Source organism: Blennius ocellaris (assembly GCF_963422515.1).
Source record: "Blennius ocellaris genome assembly, chromosome: 19".
In the NCBI taxonomy this organism is placed as follows: domain Eukaryota; kingdom Metazoa; phylum Chordata; class Actinopteri; order Blenniiformes; family Blenniidae; genus Blennius; species Blennius ocellaris.
Window position 1 is genome coordinate 23,825,863 of NC_137668.1, and position 24,776 is coordinate 23,850,638.

The 24,776-nt window shown below is 47.7% G+C and overlaps 1 protein-coding gene across 1 annotated transcript; it reads right to left on the reverse strand.

Moving 5' to 3' along the window:
• Positions 1 to 1,949: 1,949 nt before the first annotated feature.
• Positions 1,950 to 24,042, reverse strand: stk17a (serine/threonine kinase 17a). The gene is made up of 7 exons (XM_080515302.1): positions 23,482 to 24,042; positions 13,496 to 13,708; positions 6,202 to 6,349; positions 5,469 to 5,595; positions 5,311 to 5,359; positions 4,459 to 4,638; positions 1,950 to 3,428 (listed from the first exon to the last, which is right to left on the reverse strand). The coding sequence occupies exons 1-7, from the start codon at positions 23,676 to 23,678 to the stop codon at positions 3,050 to 3,052; spliced, it is 1,293 nt and encodes a 430-aa protein (XP_080371428.1). The 5' UTR covers positions 23,679 to 24,042; the 3' UTR covers positions 1,950 to 3,049.
• Between the last annotated feature and the right edge of the window lie 734 nt (positions 24,043 to 24,776).

Below are 24,776 nucleotides of genomic sequence, written 5' to 3' on the forward strand. Positions count from 1 at the left end.
TCTCAAAGGAACTGGAAGATGTAGAGACTTCAGGAAACTCTACATGTAAATTCTTCGACCGGACCAACACGGCGACAAACGTTCTCTTTTATTACCCAAATAAAGTATTTATGAAAACATGCGAGGTGGGAAATAAGTTCCTGTCAAATTAGTTCCAAAAGCTTCTGACGTCTCCAACGTGACATTTAGGTTTCTCGAGTTTTCTGCTGTTGAATCGGAGGAATCGTCTCACTTTGTGTAGAAATCAACTGAAATTTGAAGTTTATTGTCTCTTCCCATGGTTTATTTGTCACAAACAACAAAACATACACAGTATAAAGTACAGGGAAATGTTTTCGGTACCCGTTATGCACCAAAACCACAAAGAAAAAAAAGTTTTAGTGGGATAGAAGAATAGAAATAGCAGACACATAATGAAAATAGAACACTATTTGACATTTAAAAAAAGGGAAATGACAAATTAAATAATAAAAAAAAGAAAATGTGTGATTGGTTGACTGTAAAGCACAATGACATGACGAAGCTTAAACAACAAACTGCTTCCTGTGAGAAAGACAGCAGGTCGGTGCTGCCCTCTGGTGGACAGTTCTGGATAGACCGTCATCCTTCATTCAGACTCGACCGGAAGTTCCCCAAACTTTGCATTTTTTGGGGGGTAAATTGTGGTAAAAATGATGTGTAAAACACAGAGTACTTCCTGGATACGTCCCCAGTCCTCCACAGAACAAAACACAACCTTCCAGAAAGTATGGAAGTGAAACTGTGCCATCAGATTCTGAAATTAGAATTTCTAACTCTGAATTTTTTTACCATTGAAATCAGACTTTGAATCTGAAAAGCTGTCTAAAACATCTAAAAAAATTCAGTGTGTAAAAATTCAATGTGTCTAAAAATCAATCTGCACCTGCTTGCTCATGTGGATATGTTGGGCTTTTCTATTTTCTCTATAACAGCAAATTGGAATGACTGTAATGTATTTAAAAATAATTAAAAAAAAAAAAATCAATCTGCAAAAAAATTAATCTGTAAAATAAATTCAACTGCAAAAAAAATTCAGCTGCAAAAAAAATTCAGCCGCAAAAAGAAATTCGTCTGCAAAGAAAAATTCAGCCGCAAAAAAAAATTCGGCTGCAAAGAAAAATTCAGCTGCAAAACAGCCAGAATATCTGTGCCATCAGCTGTCTAAAACATCTAAAAATATTCAGTGCGTAAAAATTCAATGTGTCTAAAAATCAATCTGCAAAAAAATTTATCTGTAAAATAAATTCAACTGCAAAAAAAATTCGGCTGCAAAAAAAATTCAGCAGCAAAAAAAAATTCAGCTGCAAAAAAAATTCAGCCGCAAAAAAAAAAATTGGCTGCAAAAACAAATTCAGCCGCAAAAAAAAAATTCAGCTGCAAAAAAATTCAACTGCAAAAAAAATTCAGCTGCAAAATAAATTCAGCCGCAAAAAAAAATTCAGCTGCAAAAAAAATTCAGCCGCAAAAAAAAATTTGGCTGCAAAAACAAATTCAGCCGCAAAAAAAAAATTCAGCTGCAAAAAAAAAAATTCAGCTGCAAAAAAATTCAGCAGCAAAATTTTTTTGTTGGTCACGTGACCAGTGCAACGCTGGGAGAGTATTTGCCATTTATGTCTGTAAATTCTGCATGAGACATTAAACCACATTGCAAATCACCAGGAGTTATGAAACAACATATGTGGCGAACTTTTAAGGATGTGTGAAAATGTTTTCAAAGAAAAACTGACAAAGAAACATCTGATCCCCCCCAAAAAAATGTTTTTTAATTATTTCTCAATACAAATTAAACCATTACTGTGAGTAATTTGAATATATTTCTAATAAATAGCTCTTTTATAAATGGGTCCTACACTAAAAGTGTTTCCAGCAAACTGCAGAGCCGAAGAGTTAAATCTGAGATTAAAACTAAGACAAAACGACTCGCCGCCTCAGTTTCAGTTCTTTATTTACAACGCAGCAACATTCATGTACAAAGTTTTGCAGGAGGAAATGAGCTCAAGTTTCTTCTGAACAAAATACAAGACAAATCAATATTGTGTTTCGTGACGTTGGTTGATTTACAGTTTTCACCTACAGGGGGCGCTACTGATCCCTCTTTACATGTGGCTTCATATCCGGAGGAATGAAATTAAAAGAGAAGATCTGGAGCAGAAATGAGGAGAATAATATGAGTAAAGAGGAGAATTTTAACGGAAGAATTTACACTTTCACCCCCTGAATTTATTTGGAGAACCTGAAAGGATGAAGGTCTGATTGTACGCAGTTGAAAACAAAAACAAACAAACAAACAGATCATTAGTAATAAATCCAGAGAATCCCACTGCCGCCAACCCACCACATTTACTGCTTTGAACTTTAAAACTAAATCCCTGTTTTACGAGACGTTTCAAGTGAAAATGAATCATTTTTTGCGTTAAAAAAAAAAAAAAAAGTTCCGTGTCTGTACGGCGACGTTCTGAAAAAACAACAAACAATGTCCGTCGACGCGGCAACGGCAGAAACGCGGGAGACGACGTCGTTTCCGAGCAGCGGAACTTTCCCGTTTGTCCCACTGGAGAACGTCGAAGATAAATGAAAAATAAAAACATGTAAAAAGACAAGTGAGTACACTTAGAGGGCGAACCTGTCCTGAACCTCCACCAGGGGGCGATGGAGCACTTTACATTATTATTATTATTATTATTATTATTTTGAGACAAACAGTTGGTAAAGACTCAATTTTCAGCGCTATAAATACAAAAAAAAATAAAAATAATAATAAATCTGTAGAATGAGCTCTAACTCGCACACTAAACTCAACCAGAGCAGAGCCCAGTGTGTGTGTGTGTGTGTGTGTGTGTGTGTGTGTGTGTGTGAGAGTGAGAGAATGATCTATCTGCTTATAAATAAAGGTTCCGGAGAGTTCCACAGAGTGTGAATAAACACTAACAGCTTGTTACAGAGGAGTTTATTCTTCTTATTGTGACACTAGCTGTGTGTGCGTGTGTGTGTGTGTGTGTGTGTGTGTGTGTGTGTGTGTGTGTGTGTGTCAGTAGATGAACTCTCCGGGCACCTCCTGCAGGGAGCTGAACGGCTCCTCGAACTTGAAGCGTTTGGAGACGGCCTTCTGCTCCGCCGCCAGCGCCTCCTTCTCGGAGGAGGAGCGGCACTGACCCAGGGCGTAGGCCGCCATCACCAGCAGCTCCTCCGTCACCAGGCTCCCCGCCCCCTCCTCTTCCTCCTCCTCCTCCTCCCGCTCCTCTTCCTCCGGAGCGCCGGTGCTGCTGGGAGATTCGGGGCTGGATGCCTCCTCCTCCTCCTCCTGCTCCTCCTCCTGCGCCTCCTGCTCCTCCTCAGACGGGGCGTCCTCCTGCGGTGACGGCTGGAGCCAGGCGTGTTGGAGACACTGCTCTGCGGTGGCACGCTCCCTACACACACACACACACACACACACACACACACACACACACACACACACACACACACACACACACACACACACACACACACACACACACACACACACACACACACACACACACACACACACACACACACACCAGTCAACAGGCTGCATCAACACACTTCAAACACTCTTTATACGAGCATAGATATAAAACACTAGATGCCTCACAGCGCCGCCATCTTGGGTGGGTCTCCCGCTCGTGCTAAACATAAAGACCCCTGTCTATATAATCCACAAAAAAACATTTGTAGGTCTCTTGCTAGTCGACGTAGCAACACAAATATAGAGCTTTTCCTCAGCTTAACCTTTAAAATGAGGTATTATTTGTGTTGCTACGTCGACTAGCAAGCGAGCTACGAATGTTTATGTGGATTATCGAGACGGGGATTGTTACGTTTAGCATGAGTGGGCGACCTCCCCAAGATGGCGGTGGCTGTGAGGCTTCTAGTGTTTTATATCTACGCTTTACACTGCATCCCAACTTTTGTGGTTGTCGTACACACAGTTATGCACAGTGTGAAACGTGATGCTACGTTTTTCTGTGTGCACTGAAACTGTAGTTTGTTTAGTTTGGAAACTACAGTGAAGAACAGCTAAACATTTTAGCCACGTTTGCTATGGTAGCCAAGTTAACTATGTTAGCCATTCTAGCCATGTTAGCTATTTTAGCCACATTTGTCATGGTAGCCATGTTCGCTACGGTAGCCAAGTTAACTGCGTTAGCCATTCTAGCCATGTTAGCTACATTATCCATTTTAAACATGTTCGCCACGTTAGCTATTTTAGCCACATTTGTCATGTTATCCATGTCAGCCATGTTAGCTACGTTAGCTATTTTAGCCACATCTGTCATGGTAGCCATGTTAGCCATGTCAGCCATGTTAGCTATGTTAGCTATTTTAGCCACATCTGTCATGGTAGCCATGTCAGCCATGTTTGATTCCCCCGCTGTGGGCTCTCGCGGGTGAGCGGGTGCCGAGTGTCGTACTGACTGGGGTTGTTTGCGCAGCAGCGTCTGGATGAAGGTCACGGCCGCCCGGTCCAGCTGCTGCAGCTCGTCGTCGCTGTAGCTCACGTTGAGCTGCGAGATGTTGAGGAAGGTCTCCTGCTTGTCCTCGCCCAGGAAGGGCGAGAGGCCGGTGAGCATCACGTAGGCCAACACGCCGATGCTCCTGCGGGGGCGACGGCGGGAGGGTTAGCGTTAGCATCAAACGGCACATTCACGCGACAGAAAATTCAGATTTTTCTCATATGCGGTCTACATTCTTCTTGGGACATTGTGGGTTTCCGTGACGACGTTTCAAGAGAAAACTGCATCGTATTTGCTTTTTTTGAATGGCGATGTTTTGAAAGTGATGCAGTTACCATGTCGGGCCACAGGATGGTGCTGTTGGTTGTAATGAAACCACACACACACACACACACGCTTTATATCTGGTGATATGACGAGAGGCCATCACGTCAATATGGACCTAATAAAAACACTCCCGAGGATCATTAACGGAACCTCGTTGAATCCATTAAGCGACGGTCCGGCCGAATTTTTCTCAACCTGCCGCCGTCGAGAACAACGGAGTCAAACAATCTTTCTAAGAAACTGTCCTCACAGCTCTAAGGACATCCTGAAGACGGTAACGTCCGTCCTGTTCAACGTCAGAACAAACAAGAGGAGCCACGTTCTTATTTCCACTGCTCCTACTCTACTCTGTGGATTTAGAACACTTCAGTGCTGCTGCCAGCAGGGGGCGCCAGACGATTCCTGAGAAGACCAAGCCAGAATGAAGGTGGATGAAAGTAATGGTAATTTTTATTATTATTTCATAGTTCAGTGGAAACCGTCTCACCACATGTCCGTCGCCGTGCTGATTGGCTCGTAGTTCAGGATCTCAGGAGCTGTGGAGCCGAGAAGTGATAATTGAAGGTCGTCAGTATGTGACCAGGGGAGGGGGGGGGGGGGGGGGGGGGGGGGGGGTGGGGACAGGAAGGTGGAGCCGTGACTCACCCACGTACTCGGGGGTCCCCATGATCTCTCGCAGCTCCTGGTGGCTGCTCACCATCCTGGACAGACCGAAGTCCACGATCTTGATGTCGCCCAGCGGCGAGCTGCCGGTCAGCAGGATGTTCTGAGGCTGGAGGGACGACCGACACGTTAGGATACAGAATGTTCAAGCTCATCTGGATGCAAGGAGGAGGGGGGACATTGACATTTAAAGATTTTAGAATCAAATAAGGGTGTTTGGGACGAACGGCGACCGAACGGCGACCGAACGGCGACCCGAACGGCGACCGAACGGCGACCGAACGGCGACCGAACGGCTCCAACGACCTCAGATTGAGGTTGACCTGTGAAGATGCGAGTTGAAAAACCCCAGTTTACACGACTTATGAAGTAAAAACACATCGTCTTTTCATTTTCCCTCCAGAAAAGTGTCGCCTTTTCACGGCAAAACTTCCAAAATGATGTCAGTTTCCATGGAAACGGCAGGCAAAAACTGAAAATGATGCGGTTGGCATGTTGAGTCGGTTTGTTTTTGTAATGAAACGACGCACACATGCAGCAGAGACCAATACGTTACGGACTTTTGGAGATTTGGATTGTCATTACGGTGACCGTCAAAATAAAGGTCCCAGGAGAATATGTACCGAGACTCTTTAACCAACCAGTCAGTGTGTAAAAAAAACTGAGACGAGCTCCTCGGGGCTCATCAGGTGAGGTTGAATCAGCGAGTTCTGACCTTGAGGTCCAGGTGGACCACGTTGTTGCGGTGCAGGAAGGCGACCCCCTCCAGGATCTGCCTCATGAGCCTCTTCACGTCGTCCTGGGTGAAGGCCTCGTCGTCCCGCTCCGACACGCACTGGTTGAAGATCTCTCCTCCCGCGGCGCTGCGATCACACACACACACACACAAACGCACCTTCCGTCACCCGCTGGACCTCAGAGGCTCGCTTTGTTCCGGGCCGGAAGGAACCCAGACCTCGCCTCTGCCGCGCCGCCATGTTGGATCCCTCCGGGGGGGGGACGCGGCAGAAATAGCGAAGCGCCGCCAAATATAGCGAAGCAATTAGGAGCTGAATGAGGCCGTCTGTGAGTGTTGACTGATCACTTCCTCCTCACGTGAAGGGAACAGGGTCGTGGCTGTGACTGAAGCCGCCGCCCGGCTTCGGATTCATTTCCTCCGACCCGAGATCAGCCGAGAGGAGGAGGCCGAGGCCAGGCAGGAATAGACAAGGCGTCCCCTCAGGGCGCCGTGAAGTAGGCTTTATCTGACAGCGGGGGGGAGGCTCAGTCTGATTTGTCAAGGTGAGGAGAAAGCTGATCAAACTCGATTGAGGAGAATGAAAAGTAAGGAAACAGTCGGGCTCCCGCAGGAATCAGACTTCACTCTGGTTTGGAACCAGAGTTCAAACGGTGGAGCTTTATCGTGGCCTTCAGGCCTAATGGAGCAGGTTTTACATCTGGAGCCACTAAACACCTTTAAAATGAAGGGAGCTGAGCTCAGAACGGTGTAGATACACTTGTTCGGACGAAAACTACAATTTAGGACGACTGAGATCGACTTTGAACAGAAGCTGTGAAGGTAAAAATGGCCGATCCCGCCCACTGGCGGGATCGGCCATTTTTACCTTCACAGCTTCACAGCTTCACATGATGTATAATTGGTGCTGTAGATTTTATGTGTAAAAGTAATGAAGATATGAATATTACTGGAACCTCACAATCTGAGGAGTTTCGTTTCAGATCGTTTGGAACAATCCAGCATGTCTCTAGTAACCAAACAAAGAATCGACGTCTTTCCACATAGACGTTGGTTCGGTCTTTATTGTTTGTTACAGGTTGATGAAGATTGTAGATTATTTTAGAAAGCAGAAGGAGAGAAAGCCTCCGATGTCCAGTTGGAGGTCGCGCCCTTTTAAAAACCGCGTCAATAAAACACAAGCCTGGTTTCCTAAAGGAAAACCTTCACACTTTACTGACTGGCTGTCAGCAAAAGGGGGATACGAGCTCTGAAGTCATGGATTTTATCTGAATACTATTTAGGTCATGGTGGAAAACGACTGGCCGCTAATCCGTACCAGCGTTTGACACCTGGCCACCATGGCTGCTTTCTGCACGTGCGATCAACCGTTGGAATGAAGGTCCATTCCCCAGAGGATCAGACAGAAGTTAATCCGGTCCGACACAAACAGAGAACAACAACTAAACACTTCCTAAAGTGTTCAGGATCAGACCACTCGACTCTACGATGGACTGGATTCTCATCAGGATGATTCAGCCATGAAACTCAACTTGAGATGAGTCCTGGTGCCGAGAGGTACGAGTCAGTGCAAAGAGACGAGTGGAAAAAGTAAAAGTCTTTTGGTTTTTACGAAAAACTGTTGCAAAGAGGTGCAAAGGTCACTATCCTGGACAGTCGTTTCATTTTAATGGAACCCTAAGAAATCAGAATGGAGCTGCAGTGTGAACCGTTGACGCCCCCTGCTGACGTCTTCGTTATCTGTTGGGTTTTTTTTCTTTCAAAAACAGGCGCAGGACGATGCTGCTCGTGTGACGGGACGATAAATAGACTAAAAGGTTCCGGAAGGACCGTCGGAGCCTCTGTGAATTGGGTCGTCGCAGCTCCAAGACACAGAAAGCCTCCATTAGTGTGACTCCAAACGAGAGCGTGTTGCCCCCGCGAGCGAGAGGTCAAAGGTCAGCCGGGCTCCAGGAGCGCCCCCGGAGCGTGATTGGTGGGTCGCCGATGCAAATGAAGGAAATGGGTGTCGGAGCGGCGCCGTGGGGGGAAAAAAAGATTGATCGGGCTTTGATCAGCCGACGTGGCGCTCAAACTCGGGGGACATGCTTTCAAAAAGGGCAAAGAAAAGAAAAGATGCAAGCTGACCTATATACCCCGCTTCGTAAACATCAACAGTGTGGGGCATCCTGGAGGGAGGAGGGGGGGTGGGGATACTTTTCGACAGTGCGTGAGAGTGAGAGACGGAGCGGTGAAGTCATAGTGAGGTCAGTATTCCTGCGCTCATCATGTACGCATGTGTGACTGGACTTTCCCATGATAACCCCCCACCCCCACCCCCCCTCGCCCCCCGTGCCGATAATGAACCCACATTTATCCACATGTCCGCAGGCTGACATCACCGGGTCATGTGGTGGGGCAGAAAAAATAACGATCCCTGGAGATCAGCTTATAAAATGTGTGTCAGATTTTGGAGGGGCGAGCTACACTAATGCAATACACACTGCATGGTGAGGGAGGGGCGAGCGACACTAATGCAATACACACTGCATGGCGAGGGAGGGGCGAGCTCCACTAATGCAATACACACTGCATGGCGAGGGAGGGGCGAGTTCCACTAATGCAATACACACTGCATGGCGAGGGAGGGGCGAGCTACACTAATGCAATACACACTGCATGGCGAGGGAGGGGCGAGCTCCACTAATGCAATACACACTGCATGGCGAGGGCACACACACACACACACATGCAATACACACTGCATGGCGAGGGAGGGGCGAGCTACACTAATGCAATACACACTGCATGGTGAGGGAAGGGCGAGCTACACTAATGCAATACACACTGCATGGCGAGGGAGGGGCGAGCTACACTAATGCAATACACACTGCATGGTGAGGGAGGGGCGAGCGACACTAATGCAATACACACTGCATGGTGAGAGAGGGGCGAGCTACACTAATGCAATACACACTGCATGGTGAGAGAGGGGCGAGCTACACTAATGCAATACACACTGCATGGTGAGAGAGGGGCAAGCTACACTAACGCAATACACACTGCATGGTGAGAGGGGCGAGCTACACTAGTGCAAAACACCCTGCATGGCGAGGGAGGGGCGAGCTACACTAATGCAATACACACTGCATGGCGAGGGAAGGGCGAGCTCCACTAATGCAATACACACTGCATGGTGAGAGAGGGGCGAGCTACACTAATGCAATACACACTGCATGGTGAGAGAGGGGCGAGCTACACTAATGCAATACACACTGCATGGTGAGAGAGGGGCGAGCTACACTAATGCAATACACACTGCATGGTGAGAGAGGGGCGAGCTACACTAATGCAATACACACTGCATGGCGAGGGAAGGGGCGAGCTACACTAATGCAATACACACTGCATGGTGAGGGAAGGGCGAGCTACACTAATGCAATACACAGTGCATGGCGAGGGAGGGGCGAGCTACACTAATGCAATACACACTGCATGGCGAGGGAGGGGCGAGCTCCACTAATGCAATACACACTGCATGGTGAGAGAGGGGCGAGCTACACTAATGCAATACACACTGCATGGTGAGAGAGGGGCGAGCTACACTAATGCAATACACACTGCATGGTGAGAGGGGCGAGCTCCACTAATGCAATACACACTGCATGGCGAGGGAGGGGCGAGCTACACTAATGCAATACACACTGCATGGTGAGGGAGGGGCGAGCGACACTAATGCAATACACACTGCATGGCGAGGGAGGGGCGAGCGACACTAATGCAATACACACTGCATGGCGAGGGAGGGGCGAGCGACACTAATGCAATACACACTGCATGGCGAGGGAGGGGCGAGCTACACTAATGCAATACACACTGCATGGCGAGGTAGGGGCGAGTTCCACTAATGCAATACACACTGCATGGTGAGAGAGGGGCGAGCTACACTAATGCAATACACACTGCATGGTGAGAGGGGCGAGCTACACTAATGCAAAACACCCTGCATGGTGAGGGAGGGGCGAGCTACACTAATGCAATACACACTGCATGGTGAGGGAGGGGCGAGCTACACTAATGCAATACACACTGCATGGCGAGGGAGGGGCGAGCTACACTAATGCACCATGGGTGTGGATCAGGAGGAAACGAAGCCTGAAGCAACAAGAGGAGAGACTTTATACTTTACAGGAGGAAGTTTTATTCACTGACAAGGAAATATTGGCGATAATCTTATAGGATTAATCTTATACTTTCGCATGCAGTCCTATGTGATGACACCAGGTGGCGCTAAGCCCCTGGAGGTAGGATGTAGAAGGTTTATTTACCCCCCCTGGTAATGCGGTACAGATACAGTGTGTTTCCAGCTGAGAAGCGTTCAATACGAGGATCTGTACAGCTTCAGAGTGAGAATATGAATTGATGCCCCCCCCCCCCCCCCCCCCTGGCTCCACGAGGGCAGAACGGCCACGCTTTCCCCCGTCACGTGTGCTCGTGCGGCTCAACTGACATAATGAACTTCCAGCTGGAGCTCGGCCAGCGATGAGGCCACGTCCATTTTCTGACCCCCCCCGTTTTACACTATCCCTGCCTCTGTCTCCTACACATCCCACCATGGATATCTTTGGAAGAATCCCCCCCACCCCCCCCCCCACATCCTTCAATCCTCCTTCATCACCATTTGCCCCACTGCCCGAAATACCCGTCAGCTGCCGGATGAATACAAGACGGTGAAAAAAAAAAATGTAAATAAAAAAATGAGACAGAAGCAGCCAAGACTTGTCGACCGCATGCCTCCGTAGAAAGAATGGAGGCATTCTGCTCTACTTCCCTGCAACATTGAAACCAGAGGGAAGTATAAAAGGACGGGGAGGAGGAGGAGGAGGAGGAGGGACTGAACAGAGGAGCTCCTCTTCTCCTCCGGCGGTCATTAGTGGGGCCTGATTGAAGATATTAACGGTGTTAGAGGGAGTCACTAGTGGTCCTCTTTAGCGTAGCAGTGAGTTCTATCCCCATTCAGGCTGGAGCAGTTAATTCTGGGATTATACTGCGTTGGACAATGGCTGGGATTGGGATTATGGGCTGAAGGGAGGTAGGGGGGGGGGGGGGGGGGGTGGGGGGGGGGCGTTTAAAGGGGCATTAATGGGATCTCCTTATCGAGGCGGATTGCATTGTGTGGCATGTGCTGCCGACACTCGCTGGTAATCCTGTAAAACGGTGCGACGACGTTATGAACCGACCAAGTACAGGAAAGTACCTCAACGGTTTACACTGGATCGAAAAGGCCAAAGCCAAAATACTTACGAAGTAACTCGACTAATAGAGCGTGGATGATCTTCTAGACGCCAACGGTGCCTCTGATTTGCTCAAATTAAAGGAAATGTGGATCTGAATTACTTTCCCCAGCTCGCTGCGTGTTTCTGGTATAAGTTTATTACTTTCACATGGTGAAATAAATCCAAACTTAAAGGGAATTATTACAACACGGAGGCATTGATACTGCACGGCAAGTAGAAAAATATCCGTATGGAGAGACGACTAAATGGGGATTGTTATTACGGTGACCGTCAAAATAAAAGTCCCAGGAGAATCATGGACACTGGCGAAAAAACCTTGTTCTTATTGTCTACCATCTACTGAGCATGTGCAGAACAACTACTTGTGCACATGTGCAGAAGCAGCGCTTCATTAAAAGTTGTCTTTTTTCACCGTTCGTATGTGACGACGCTAAGCTAAGGAAGTGAGAACAAAAAACGAAATGGTAAAAACTCATGCGGATGTTATAGAGCGACGTGTCGATGACTTTGTATGTTCACCTTGTGCAAAGGTTAGTCAGTGAAATGAACTGGTCTGTATGAGCATCAATGACAGACGATCCACAACGTGTCAATACACTGTGTGTGTGTGTGTGTGTGTGTGTGTGTGTGTGTGTGTGTGTGTGTGTGTGTGTGTGTGTGTGTGTGTGTGTGTGTGTGGGAATCAGGTCAAATATGTCCAGTTCATGACCAGTGGAGTGAGATCATCGACAACTGGTGCAGCTACTGTAGTCAACACCATACATCACGTGTGCGTGTGGGGTTTTTGTGTGTGTGTGTGTGTGTGTGTGTGTGTGTGTGTGTGTGTGTGTGTGTGTTGAAAATGAGCGGCGCCCCAGTTGCTCTTCACTCAGTGTTGCTGATGGATTTACCAGATCACACTGCTGTCAGTATGTCAGCTTCGCCTCTCAGCCGCCGGCCTCGTAGGACACAGGAAACCCAATCCATCTGTGTCTCACAGCACAAACTGTGTGTGTGTGTGTGTGTGTGTGTGTGTGTGTGTGTGTGTATGTGCATAAGAAAACAAGCGGGGCACATTGTTGGAATAGCCCGTGTTAGCTGGAGCATTAAAGCCCGGCCTGGAGCTGCGGCTATATGTCCCCCTTTCACATTCTACCTTGGAGAATGTCACACTGTTCGCCTCCATTATTCACGTACGGATGCTAATTGGATTAGCTTTCCAGCGCGGCGCGGCGCTGGGATCAGCTGGTGCTGCGACTGGTCGGGGTGAAGCAAGTCATTGCACCGTTTCAATGCTGTGACGTAAAAACACGATAAAAAAAACCAAAAACAAAGAAAGTCGTCTCTGAGGACTAAAAGTGTAAATATTGCTCCTATTTGAATGTTCATGGAGCTACAGGAGACAAGACTCCCTCCAGATGTTGAGGAAACAAGCCTTCCATCAGAGGTTTGTTGATTCTGACGCCTGCTCACGACGCCTCATGGAGCCGATATGATCTTCAGTCTGGTGTTTGGTTTTACATCTCAAGTCTTTACGAGAAGGTTGAGAAAAACTTAAAGGATGTTGGTAAATCTGTCAGAAAAGGCAGAAAATATTGACGCTAATGGTTCAGGCTACAGCTGCTGTGTCCGTTTTCAATTAAAACCCGACTTCGGCCCGGATTTGAGCCGATGTTCCACCGGATATTTTACCGATCTTAAGTCTTTACAAGGAAAACTGAACCAAAATGAAAGTAATCTCACGGGGAATTCCCTTTTCCACGTTTAGCCATACCAGAGCTGATGGGGGCCAAGAGTCCTGATCAGGAGAAAGTTTATTATCCTTCCTCCCTTCTTCCCGATGAACCCTTCTAGTAGTCTCTTACTTCTGACCGATTGTTGACCTGGACTTGGGTTGTAATTGAGTTTGAGTTTCCAGCTGATTAAAGTCTGGGTTGAGTCAGATTCCTGGCAGACTTTGGGCCTGAGAGTCAGTTCCGGTACCTGCGTTGGTAAAAAAAAAAACATGGGATACTCACAACTCGAGAACGAGCACCATCTCGGACGCCATCTCGTAGACCCGGTGCAGGTTGACCACCCGGTCGCTGGCCGTGGCCAGCTCCAGCACGGCGATCTCGTGGATGATGTCCGTCCGGCAGTCCTGCCCTTTCCGCCTCTTCCTCATGAACTTGGCGGCGTACTCGTGACCCGTCACTTTCTCCACGCACTTCCTCACCACGGCAAACTTCCCCCTGGAGGACGAGAGGAGCGAGAACGGTTGAAGTACGGCTTTCATGTCGGAGTTGCCATTGAGGCCCCGTTTCAGACAAGCGTTGCATTTACACGGCAATGATCTCGAAAACGTTGTAGTTTTCATGCCAGGCCACGAGGTGGCGCTGTTGGTTGTTTTGGTAACGAAACCACACAGCCAGATAAATGTTAACGGTGGAAGCACACGGACATTCGTATTGGATTACTCTCAACGATAAAACTCCTTGCTCAAACTTGTCCTCTACTGAGCATGTGCAGAAGAACTATTTACTACGACAGTGATGCACATGCACAGTAACTGAGCCCAAGTCTAAGCATTGCCTGTTCACGCGGCAACGGAGCCCAAGATATTTCAAAGAGCACCTTTGGCATCGTTTTCACAAAACGGATTTTCCGGCGGCTTTATAAAGGGACGTCAGTTTTCACTTTTCCACACACGCCTTCTGATTATCGAGTTCATGAGATTTTTCCGGAGAGGACGAACACACCAAAGTGTCAAAACACGTTCCAAATGAAGTCTCGTCTTTCTGGGGCAGGCGGTGGCTGCCTCCCCTCGCTCCGCCGTGACCCAGTTCTCCGGCAGACCGAAGGTGGTCTCATGTGAAGGGAGCGTGTGCACCAGCGCCCGCCGCCCGGGGGGAGACGCCGTGAAGTGATGGACATGACAGGGCCAGCGTCGTACCGACCCTACGGCCTGAAGCCGGCAGTCAACGATCGCATAATCAGCAGCGACACGCCGAACCTGCCGGTCCTGCTGCTTCGCCAGAGCCGGATTCCTGCGGTTTCGGACGGGACGGAGGGTTGAACGGCCGGCGGACGGGATCCGTTTCTGGACGGTCCCTCTGGTCGATCCTGCGTTTGTGTTCAGGAAGCGAGGAAAGAAGACGGCGAGAGCTGATCCGTCAGTTTAATTGGTCTGAGATGAGACGCGGTCGCATTTCAAATGGAGTTGGACTGAGCGGCCGTGCCGACGGTTACAGTGGAGCGGCACAGCAGGAGTCTGCTGGACACCAAACATTCTTCCTCTTCATTTGATTGGTGTGATGGACAATGCCCACAGTGTCTATAAATAACTGGGACAGACGCCGAACGCCGACAATATAACACTGTACATGATTTAGACTGGAAACGGGAGCAGGGAACAGATTCAACCCGCTTGTTTTTAATTTATTCTCCGAATTGTCCACACAGACGAAGAACATAACTTTTCAAGGGTTTGTTTATTATGTTTTTGGTACTTTTTGTGCATAATTTATTTCTTAACCAACAGGCTGGGTTTCTAACTGGTTTTTGTCTGTTTAAACCGCTTGTCTGGCTTGTTCTTCGGCTCGCTTTGAGTTGGTTTCTCACTTGTTTTGTCTGAGTTTGGTATTTCTCGCTGTATAAATCTGGCTTAATTTTTTTCTGGCTGTTGTTCGTCTGAATGTGGATGTTTCTTTACTGGCTGCCACTTGATTTAGCTGGTTTATGACGTTTGTGGTTGGTTTCATACTAGTTTGACTTGGTTGTGGGTTGGTTTCTGCTTTATTTAGACTTGACGTTTTCCTTGTTTGACCTAACTTTCGGTTTGGGCTGTTTCTGTATAATTTAGTCTCTAATTTAGTTTGGTTTATTTATTTATGGTCGATATTTTACCAGAGTTTGGGTTTAGTCTTGGTTTAGCCTAGTTTCTGATTTTGACCCAGATTTAGAAATCGGTTTTTCTTTTTTTTTTATCCAAACTATATTCAAAGTTGTTTGGGCGACGTCTGACGTTCGATGTCTGCGGGGACACGGCCCGATCAGACATGATACGACGAGGTCTTGGATCAAACCACAGGTCTGAGTCAGCAGGGCGAGGACACAACAGAGACCCTGAACGCCTTCTGGGTATGACACAGGGACGGGGCTGCTTCATCCTCAGCTGCCTCCATGTGAGAGTCATGGGGCGCCGTGAGCCACTGACTCACTGGCCCATCTATTTATAAGTGCAACAAGTTCTTTTACCGCTGAACTTCACTATAAAAGAAACAGAATCTGGGAGTTCTGATGAGTTCCCCTCATGGAAACTACAAACACTGTTAGTTAGTTGTTCCGCACGTGCTCAGTAATTGGACAACAAGAACAACGTCTCCTCCAGTGTCGTTATTCTCCTGGGACATGGTAGTTTTATTTTGACAGTCACAGCTCTATGACCTATTAATACCTCTGGATTTCTCGTAGATTCACTGCAACTATGCAATCCTAAAGAATTGACTTCCTGTTGAATCTGTTTTCCAACACCAGAAAGAATCAATCTGAATAATCCATCCAAAGTGGGTCAATCGGGAACAGCTGTCGCTTTTATTGAAAACGCGCAGTTCATCTTCTCTCCCCCAGTTGATACTCTGCGAAAGGTCATCCCTCTCGAGTGGTTTTAGCCATATATGACCGGAGATAGAACGTCACGGTTCGGGGTTAAGTGCTTATTCACCGGTTGGCATTGTGTGAGTCAAAAGTGAAAACACCTCACGCCTTCAAATGATCTCTGTGACACGGAGCTTCAGGAGGTATTCGTGGGGCTGAAGGTCTGCTGCCGCTCCAGATCTGCTTTCACGCGATGCTTTAAAAAAGACTCTTCCTGTTCCAGCGAGGCCCGCCTCACACGAGGCACTCAAAGAGGTCTTTCTGTCCAACCCATTGAACCTCTCAAGGCATTTCCTTCACATCCTGTCGGCTCTTCACTTCTTCAGCTTGTGGCCACGCAAGGATATTTGTACGAACCGGTGTTGTGCACAGAATCACGGCAACATTCAGTCAGTCATCTTTCACGTCCCTTGTTTCACTGATCCAAAATTAAAAAGAAAATGTTGTAATAAAGTCCATCTTTGTCTTACATTCACCACAGTGATCTGATCTTCAGAGGACATTCTCCGCCTCAGGACTCCTCGTTTTGCTTTCTGAACCCTTCCACTGTTTGTGTAGCCACTCGGAGGAACAATACTGGCGTCATCCTTCACATGACCAAGTGTGATGCAGGGAAACACAACTGGTTGCCTTGGTAACCAGCGTTGGCCATAAAAAAGAGAAGCTTGTTCTCTCTGACTTTATGGGCCGCATCTTCGAAAACACATGGTTGTGTCGTCGGCAGAGGTAAGGTAATAAACGTCCGCGGTCTACGAGTCACTTTCGACCTCGTGAGGAGACGCCGCGGTTGACGAGCAACATGTTGTGATACGACGGGGCTTCAGGTGCATCGTTCCTTAAACGGGTCCCAATATAAAACTTTCACATGGTCTAATTCGTCCAAAAGCATATTCATAGTTCAACGTCCCAAATTCAGCTTTTCCGTGATTTTCCCCCATTTGAATATTGGATCATAGGAGCTACATTCACAATCTGCTGTGTCTATGTGAGCTGGACTGGCTCCGCCCACAAATGCCCATCTATGGGAAGAGGAGGAAGTACTTCCTCTCGTGGTGCCATGTGCCAGAGCAGAGCTGCCTGATTGTGGAAGGAGTCAAAGGGGGAGGAGCCTACCTTGATTGTGATTGGCTAAACCCCCCGATGACACTATATAGGGTTTGATTTCTGATTGGCTGGTTGGAGCAACACACTTTTTAAAACCTGAAACAAGCCGGGGAGAGAGAGGACACACTTTCTTCACTTCTAGGGCGTCGTTCCAGGTCTGGAGACGATTAGTACTGTTGAGAAAAACCTTTAGAAAATGAATTGTTTCCATAATATGACTCCTTTAAACACTCCTGGGCGAGACCAGTTCCTAAACAACCTCTAATAGACGCAGTACCTAATTCAAACAAAGCTTCTGTCTAAGCTTAGCCTGACCAGAACAGAACAATAAAGTCCAGTTTGTCTGCAGAGGTCAGCTCAACGTCTCCTGTACAGGTGTAGCTATGTATAGATAGCCAAACGTCTGCTACCTCCAGCTAATCTGGACTAAGGTCAAAAATATGTCGACAGACAATACTCACAGTACAGATACGAAATTGCTTGTGTGGGGAGTTTCTCAGCGCGTCCGACGCAGTGACAATACAGCGACGCACTGCGAGCGTACAATCAAGTCATCCTTGTGACATTGATTCCTACGTTTAACATTTCTCTCCTAATTAATCTGTGAGAGAAGAACATGTACCTCTGCAGAGTTTTTTTTTACATTTTTTGTGCCGAGGCAGGTTTACCCGAGTTCACTGCGACACACTCTTTATTTTGGGCAGATTTCAGACGTTTGAAATGCCGGGAGGCAGCAAATAGAAGACATTGGAAGAACCCGACCGCCCCGTGTTATTCCAGCGTGCCTCGGGGGTGACGGCGACGACGGTCTGAAGCGACACGGACCCCTGGAAACAAGCGCCGATGCTGTTTGGTTTGGGAGTCTGGGCCTGCTCTTTAGAAACCGTACTGGGCCACCGCAGCCCTTTCTAAAGCCGAGTCAGCACATTTCCAAAGCCAGCAGCCTCATTCACAGACTCCACCCTGAAACAGGCAGCTTTGTGTGTGTGTGTGTGTGTGTGTGTGTGTGTGTGTGTGTGTGTGTGTGTACTTCACTGCTGGCTAACGAGTGAAGCCTGAACGACCCCGGCGAGGACAGAAACAACTTTTCGCAGCGTTACACTCAGCAGGTCGGACACTTTGCTGACCGGGGTCGCTCTCAAACCTTCACACGTGCGTCTTTTTAGCCACGTCGTTTCGAGTGAAAAACTTTTTTTTTTTTCGTTTCACGGCAACGTCACGCAAACGACGCCCGTTTGCCGAACGGCGTTTCAGCAGGTCTCGGAAGAGCAAACATGACCCGGGTGTGGCGGCGGTGTGTTTACACAGCGACGACTTTAATGACTCGAACCACAGACACGAGGAACTTAAGACAATATTGACACAGCGCAGACATTTTCCCCACCTGTTCTGAGAAAATAATGCGGCACGTCAAGAAAACCAGGTCAAAGACCTGCGGCTGCCTCGGAACAACCAAAATAAAAGACCGATTGCACATTATCAATGGTAAATCCCGGGTCTTAGACACTTACCTGTACTGGCTGGAGTGACGGTTAAATGCTGAGCAATGCTTAAGATCAATGAGGCCGGAGTCACAGTCCAAACTAGCGTATGGAAGTAGATAAGTGCAGTGAACACTGGACATGATGAGTTGTGGTTGAGTTTGTGTTCAAACCCATTATTTGCTCATGGAAAACAAACACACAGAGAAGATCAGTTAAATAAATCCCAGGTATCAGTGCACCAGAACTCTATCTGTGTTATCTAATATGGTTCGCCTTCTGTTTAATTTAAAGCAAAATTTTTGTCATTGGAGAGGTCGTATAACGTCGGCTTGCATTAAATAAAATGCTCTGTTCGAGAGCTTCTCATCAGACTCAGAGGTAATCTGTCCTTGACAGAAAACACAGGATCAGTTTAAGGTACCACCGCGATCGGCAAATAGGAAGCTCCTCTTTATTCTTAATCTCTGCAGAGCCGGGGGACTGATGGCTGGCGAGCAATGTTAATCCTACCAAAACTGTGTTTTCACCCTCGACAGAAACGTTTCCTCGCGGTGCTTAAAGCGAGTCCCTGGTTGGAGGCCGACTGCAGTCGGACGGCGGGGCTCCGTGCCAGGCCGGCAGCCAGGCCCTGGCTGCATTTAATGAAATAAAGATTTCCACTGGCGCCGGGCCAAAACGCTTCTGCCAACGCCAACAGACCCCCCCCCCCCCCCCCCGGCGTCCAAAACCAGCCGCTCGATTGACGGTGATCAAACGCGTGGCGCGTCCCGAACACAGAGGCCGGGTGACCTCCGCTCCAGTGGAGGAGAAAGAATCGATCGGATTTCAGCTTTGTGCTTCCGATCCGATTCCGGTTTCTGCCGCGGGACGAGAGAAACTGGGCTACGGCGGCACGGGACGACTCCACCGTCCCATCGGGCTTTAGAGCAGCTCTATTAGAACAATCTCTACCGCCAGGTGTACTGGATCAGGCAAAATGAGAAAAAAGATAGGGTTACTATGGCAACTGGGGTGACTTCTTACTCTGATAGCCTCCTTTAAATGTGCAGTCGCGGAAGCTCTTCCCCCCCACGGACCATATGGGCTAATAAGCAAGTCTGTCACTGACCCCCATCTTGGAAAAAAGCTTTGGGTCTTAACCAGATGGAATTCGCCACAGACCGTAAAGGAGCTTGGCCATCTGGGACTCCCACCGCAGAGACACGCTGGAGGGTATTACCTTAAACTACCCCCCGTTACAAGCTCCCATCCAATACCTGCGTGTGAAGGGGGAGCCAGTGTCGCCGGGGTTTTGGTTTTTTTTTGGTTTCTCGCCGCACACACGACGCCGCCCGTTCGTTTTCTCTCAACTCCCCGATCGCTTCTGATTCTACGACGACTCATTGTCAAAGTGGGGAGTTGGTTCCAAGAGGTACAGGAAGCCTCCACGATAAGCCCAAGAAGAAGAACAGCAGAAATCCTCGCTGACGGAGAAGCGAAGTCTCTGGTTCATGAGGCCTCAAACACTCAAACCCCCTGGACTTTTCTCCGTGTGACGACTGCCGACGCTCCGATTCCTTCAGTCCACTCTCCCAATGTCCTTCGGACAATCGTTTCCCCCTGCTGCTTGCGGCTTTTCCGCCCATTTACTCCGATCCAGCAGCAGTTTCGCCAGCGAGCTCCGATGGTTCGGAGAAAAGCGCCGTGAAAAGCCCCCAACAAACCACCTGCAGATATTCTCTATGTCCATAAATCACACAGACAGAAAAACGACATCATCGTCTAAAAAGTTCACTAAGAAGTTCAAAGTGAGAACAAACGCAAACAGGCGGAACACACTAGGAATGCTGGGAAGCCAAACGGTCCCGGGAGTCCAACAGCCTCTCCGTCCAGGACCCGGGGGTGTGGGGGGGGGGGGGGGGGGGGGCGCCATCCAAAACCCTTTTCTTTTCATATGTTTCATGTTTTTCCATCTGGAGGCGTGAACTCGCAGCCACAACAACAGCATGTCGCCGTGCACGGGCAAGACAAAGCCCGCTTTACCGGCGTTAATCTGGAAGGGGGTGGGGTGGGGTGGGGGGGGGGGGGGGGGGGGGGGAACTCGTGAATGGAATTCCTGCACCGAGTTCAGGAGGCTCAACCCGGAGAGCCGGCCAAGAGTCAGAGGCAGAGTAAACACGATGCGGCGTAGCCAGAGGACGCCAGCGACCTTCATGTGTTCGATTAGCACAATGACGTACCAGAACAAACCTGACTGTAGCGCCCCCTGGAGGGTCCGTGATGCAAACATCTCCTTGTTTGCACCAAAAAAAACGTGTTTCACTGTCATTTGCTCAGCTGTAACGCAGCCGCCTGCCACTAGTCGGAGCTACCGAGCTGTCAGAGTGCAGGCCTCCGTCTCTCGGCAGTGGTCGACCCGTAGGACAGCGCTAGCTAAAACCAACACGGTTTGTCAGAATGAGCTAGAACATGAAAAAAAAACCACATCGTTTTTTGGCGTTTCTGCATTTCCTGTGAAAACGGACGATGGTTTCAAAATGTTTCCGCGTAAAGGTGAAAGTTTTCTCAAACAAAACGACGCGTTTTGAGAAGCAGCTTCAGTAGAAGCAGAAAGAAAACTGACGGTTTCTCTTTAAAAAGCTCAAACAGGAGAAATCGGTCGAACGTCTTGTCGAGTTTTTGCAACGACGATCTGAAGAAAGTAGAAAACACGCAGATGACGCTCATGTTTTTGCATTTTCTCATTTGCTCTCTTCATCACGTCGCTCTTTCCTGCCCGCTGTTTTAACTTTCCAGATTTTTTTCCAGATTTTTCAGTTTTTATACTGTCAATATAGGCAAAATCAGGTTTGTCCTTTTAAAATCACTCAAGTTCTCAGTGGACCAGCATCGGCACCATTCGTCTGGGTGTTTTCAAGGTAAATCTGAAAGCTTCATTTTCTTCACACTGTAAACTTCGACTCCACAATAGTCACTTTTTCCATTAAAAAAAAAAAAAAGCCATGAAAACATCTCCAAGACATTTGAAATGTAATCCCACTGCACAAAGAAAGTCTCGTCTCGTCACTGAAATAACCCCGAAATACCAAAAAGAAAACTAAACACAGTTCCTTCGTATCACGGTCATTTATCTTGGACTTTATGCAAGATTGTGGTGGAGCTCAAGCAGACGTCCTGTCACAGTTTTCCAGGAGGAAGAAACTCAGCGTACCTTCAGATTGTCGTTTTATTTTTAATTTTTTTTTATATTTAATGAGATGTGAGAGTTTTTGCTTATCTGTTGTTGACGTGTCTGTGCTTGTCAATGGTGACTGTCAAAGTAAAAGCATCAAGTCCCAGGAGAACATGGACTGGGAGTCTTGACGCTCTGAAGGAAAGCATCTACTGAGCATGTGCAGAAGAACTGTTAACTGCAGCCGTGATGCACATGTGCAGTAGCATTTCAGAAAAGTTCAGTTTGTCCCCCCCGAAACACAACTGAAGCTTTCCTTTTTTCACATGACATGTCGAATGAAGAAATATCATTTATTATAGGAGGGATCTGTTTATATAACATAGTACTTACAGGACACATTTTAAACGATTGGAGTTTTTAAAAAAAAGTCACTTTTCCCATTATAATTGGTAAATTTGTGCAGTTTAACACACAGATGTGCGAACATTTAAAAAGTGTTCAGGTTTGAGAGTCAAAAAGGTGTCGTGTGTGTGTGTGTGTGTGTGTGTGTGTGTGTGTGTGTGTGTGTGTGTGTGTGTGTGTGTGTGTGTGTGTGTGTGTGTGTGTCAGCTGATATGTGAATGCGTACCACGATGCTGTAAGATCAGAGAGGCGCTGCAGATTAATGTAACTTTTTCAAGTTGATCTGAGGGCGGCTAAGCTCAGTCACAATGTCAGGGTCATGCGTCTCGCACACACACACACACGCACACACACACGCACATGCACACGCTATACCTAATAACTACCCTTTTCTCCAATAATAGTGACTGTTGTTCTCGGATGAAGGAACAAATCCATCCATTTGAATAAAATAAATACATTTGCATTCCTGTAACCTGTTTCGGTTGCCGTCACCCTCATATTTCATCTCTTATCGTTACGCCGGTGTTTGTTTGTTTACAGGTTTTTCACCTGCGCAACATAAATGAGCAAAAGAAACTAAAAAGCCTCATCGTTGTGGAGTGAATCCCTGTGGAAAGGTGTGACAAGTGTGCAGCATATTCATAATAACACCAGGACTTAACATTAAGACTGCAGGAAAATGTGAACGTCGACGTTCACGACCCAGAAAAACTCAATGCAAATTGGAATGTGAGGGAATTTTCAATTAATGAAAGAAAAAAATGTAAGTAACAAATTTAATAGATAGACAGCTGTGATTGTTTTAAAAGCTGGTGGCTGCAGAAGCAGAATGGAAAGTGACAGTTTTGACATATTTGTATGGAAAAAGACATAAAATGCAAAAAAAATAAAAGCTGATTAAATTCAGGTTCAGGTTCTAGAAAAGGTTATTGTGATATAACTTGTGTATACATACTTATAGATATATATACTTATAGATATACTTGTATTTGAACTGAACAGTGTGAATCTGGACGAGGTTGAGTTTGACAGTCCGGAGGTCGCGGGTTCGATCCCCGCCGTGGACTCAGACTCAAAACTATCAAATACTGTAAAACTGTTTAATTTTCTAGTTTGTCAATATTATTAAAAAACAGAAATGGAAGAAGAAAAACAAAATGCAACAGATAAAATAAACAGTTTAAGCTTAAAGTTGCGATGAACCGTGACAGAGGCGCCTCACCTGCCGAGCTCTCTGCCGGGGATGATGGTGTAGTGGTCGGTGAACGGCTCGCTCCTGACCGGGGTCTGGATCTCGGACAGCAGGCCGCTGGCCGCCTTGGACCCCCGGGTCTGGGTCTGGCTCGGCTCGGCTGCCGGGCTGCGCTGGAAGCGGGTCCGGCTCCGCGGCTCCCCGCTGCGGGGACACTCCGGGATCATGGCGGTCGGGAAAAAACTTTTCACGAAACTGCTAATAAAGGGACGAGGGCATCCGAGCGGCAGCTGAAGTGTCACAGTCCGGGGCTACACGGTGGACGTGGAGGGAAATACCGCGGGGAGGCTGCTCATGTTGGGGGGGGGGGGGAGTTCATCCGGAGCTCCGCTGCGTCTCCACCCGGGGCTCCGCCGCCTGCCGCGCGGCGCAACGCTCCCTGTCAGCCGGGGTGCTCCGCTCGCTCCGTCCCGCCGCTTCGTTGGCTGAACACCGGCTCTCCACAAACCTTTTTCCGGCGGCGCTTGGCTCTCTCAGCTCCGCTGCTCGTCCGCCGGCTCTCTCCTGCCTGCCTGCCGGTGCTCCGTTACCTCTCTGCCCGCTCTCGATAGCCTCTCTGCCGGTCGCTCGCCCGCTCACTGTAACGGACCTCGGCTTGCCGTTACCATGGCAGCGCCGCATGATTGACAGGCGCCACGGCCAATGGGAGCACTGCTTGGCAGTGACGCGTGACCCCGCCTCCTTAACGCTCGAATTACCCTTTAATAATAATGCATTTGTTTTATATAGCGCTTTTCTTTCAGTTCTTTCATTCCATAAAAATCTGTTTCAAGATTTATTAGTTAGGTTGTTTTTTTTTTTTTAGCATTAGCAACTAACACGTCACTCGGTATACCTTTTGTTTTGCAGTTTTTAGGGGATTTTTTCAGAAACAGTTTGCCATCAACATCCCAAAATCGAATGATTGTTCAATTTCAAGATTTGACCCAAATAGGAAAAATTCCTCAATGAATCTCGAGGAGAAAACTGTGTACTCTCGTTGCCCTATCCTATTGTACTTCAGGCACCATTTCCAAGTAAAAGTTCTATTTTCAGTATTTTGAGTGCATGGCATGTGTGACGAAGAAGAGGAAATACTAAAAATGCCACAAGAGCATCACTTATCTCAAACTTTGGAATAATGTCGGGATGCAGTGATGCTGCAGAGTACTCAGTGCCTTGGGTCTACAGTACATATAATTATTATGGTCTTCATATGCGAACTGTGGAACTATAAGATTGAATGGAGGAGAAAATAAACTTTGTGAAACTGAGCAGTGTGTGTG

Bases quoted from the DNA above. Each gene is read 5' to 3' on its own strand.
- stk17a (XM_080515302.1), bottom strand. From the start codon at position 23,678: ATGATCCCGGAGTGTCCCCGCAGCGGGGAGCCGCGGAGCCGGACCCGC. The intron at 5,596-6,201 runs GTCAGAACTCGC...TCGTCCCTCCAG, and splicing joins TGGTCCACCTGGACCTCAAG to CCTCAGAACATCCTGCTGAC. The intron at 3,429-4,458 runs GTCAGTACGACA...GTGTGTGTGTAG, and splicing joins CTGCTGCGCAAACAACCCCA to GGAGCGTGCCACCGCAGAGC.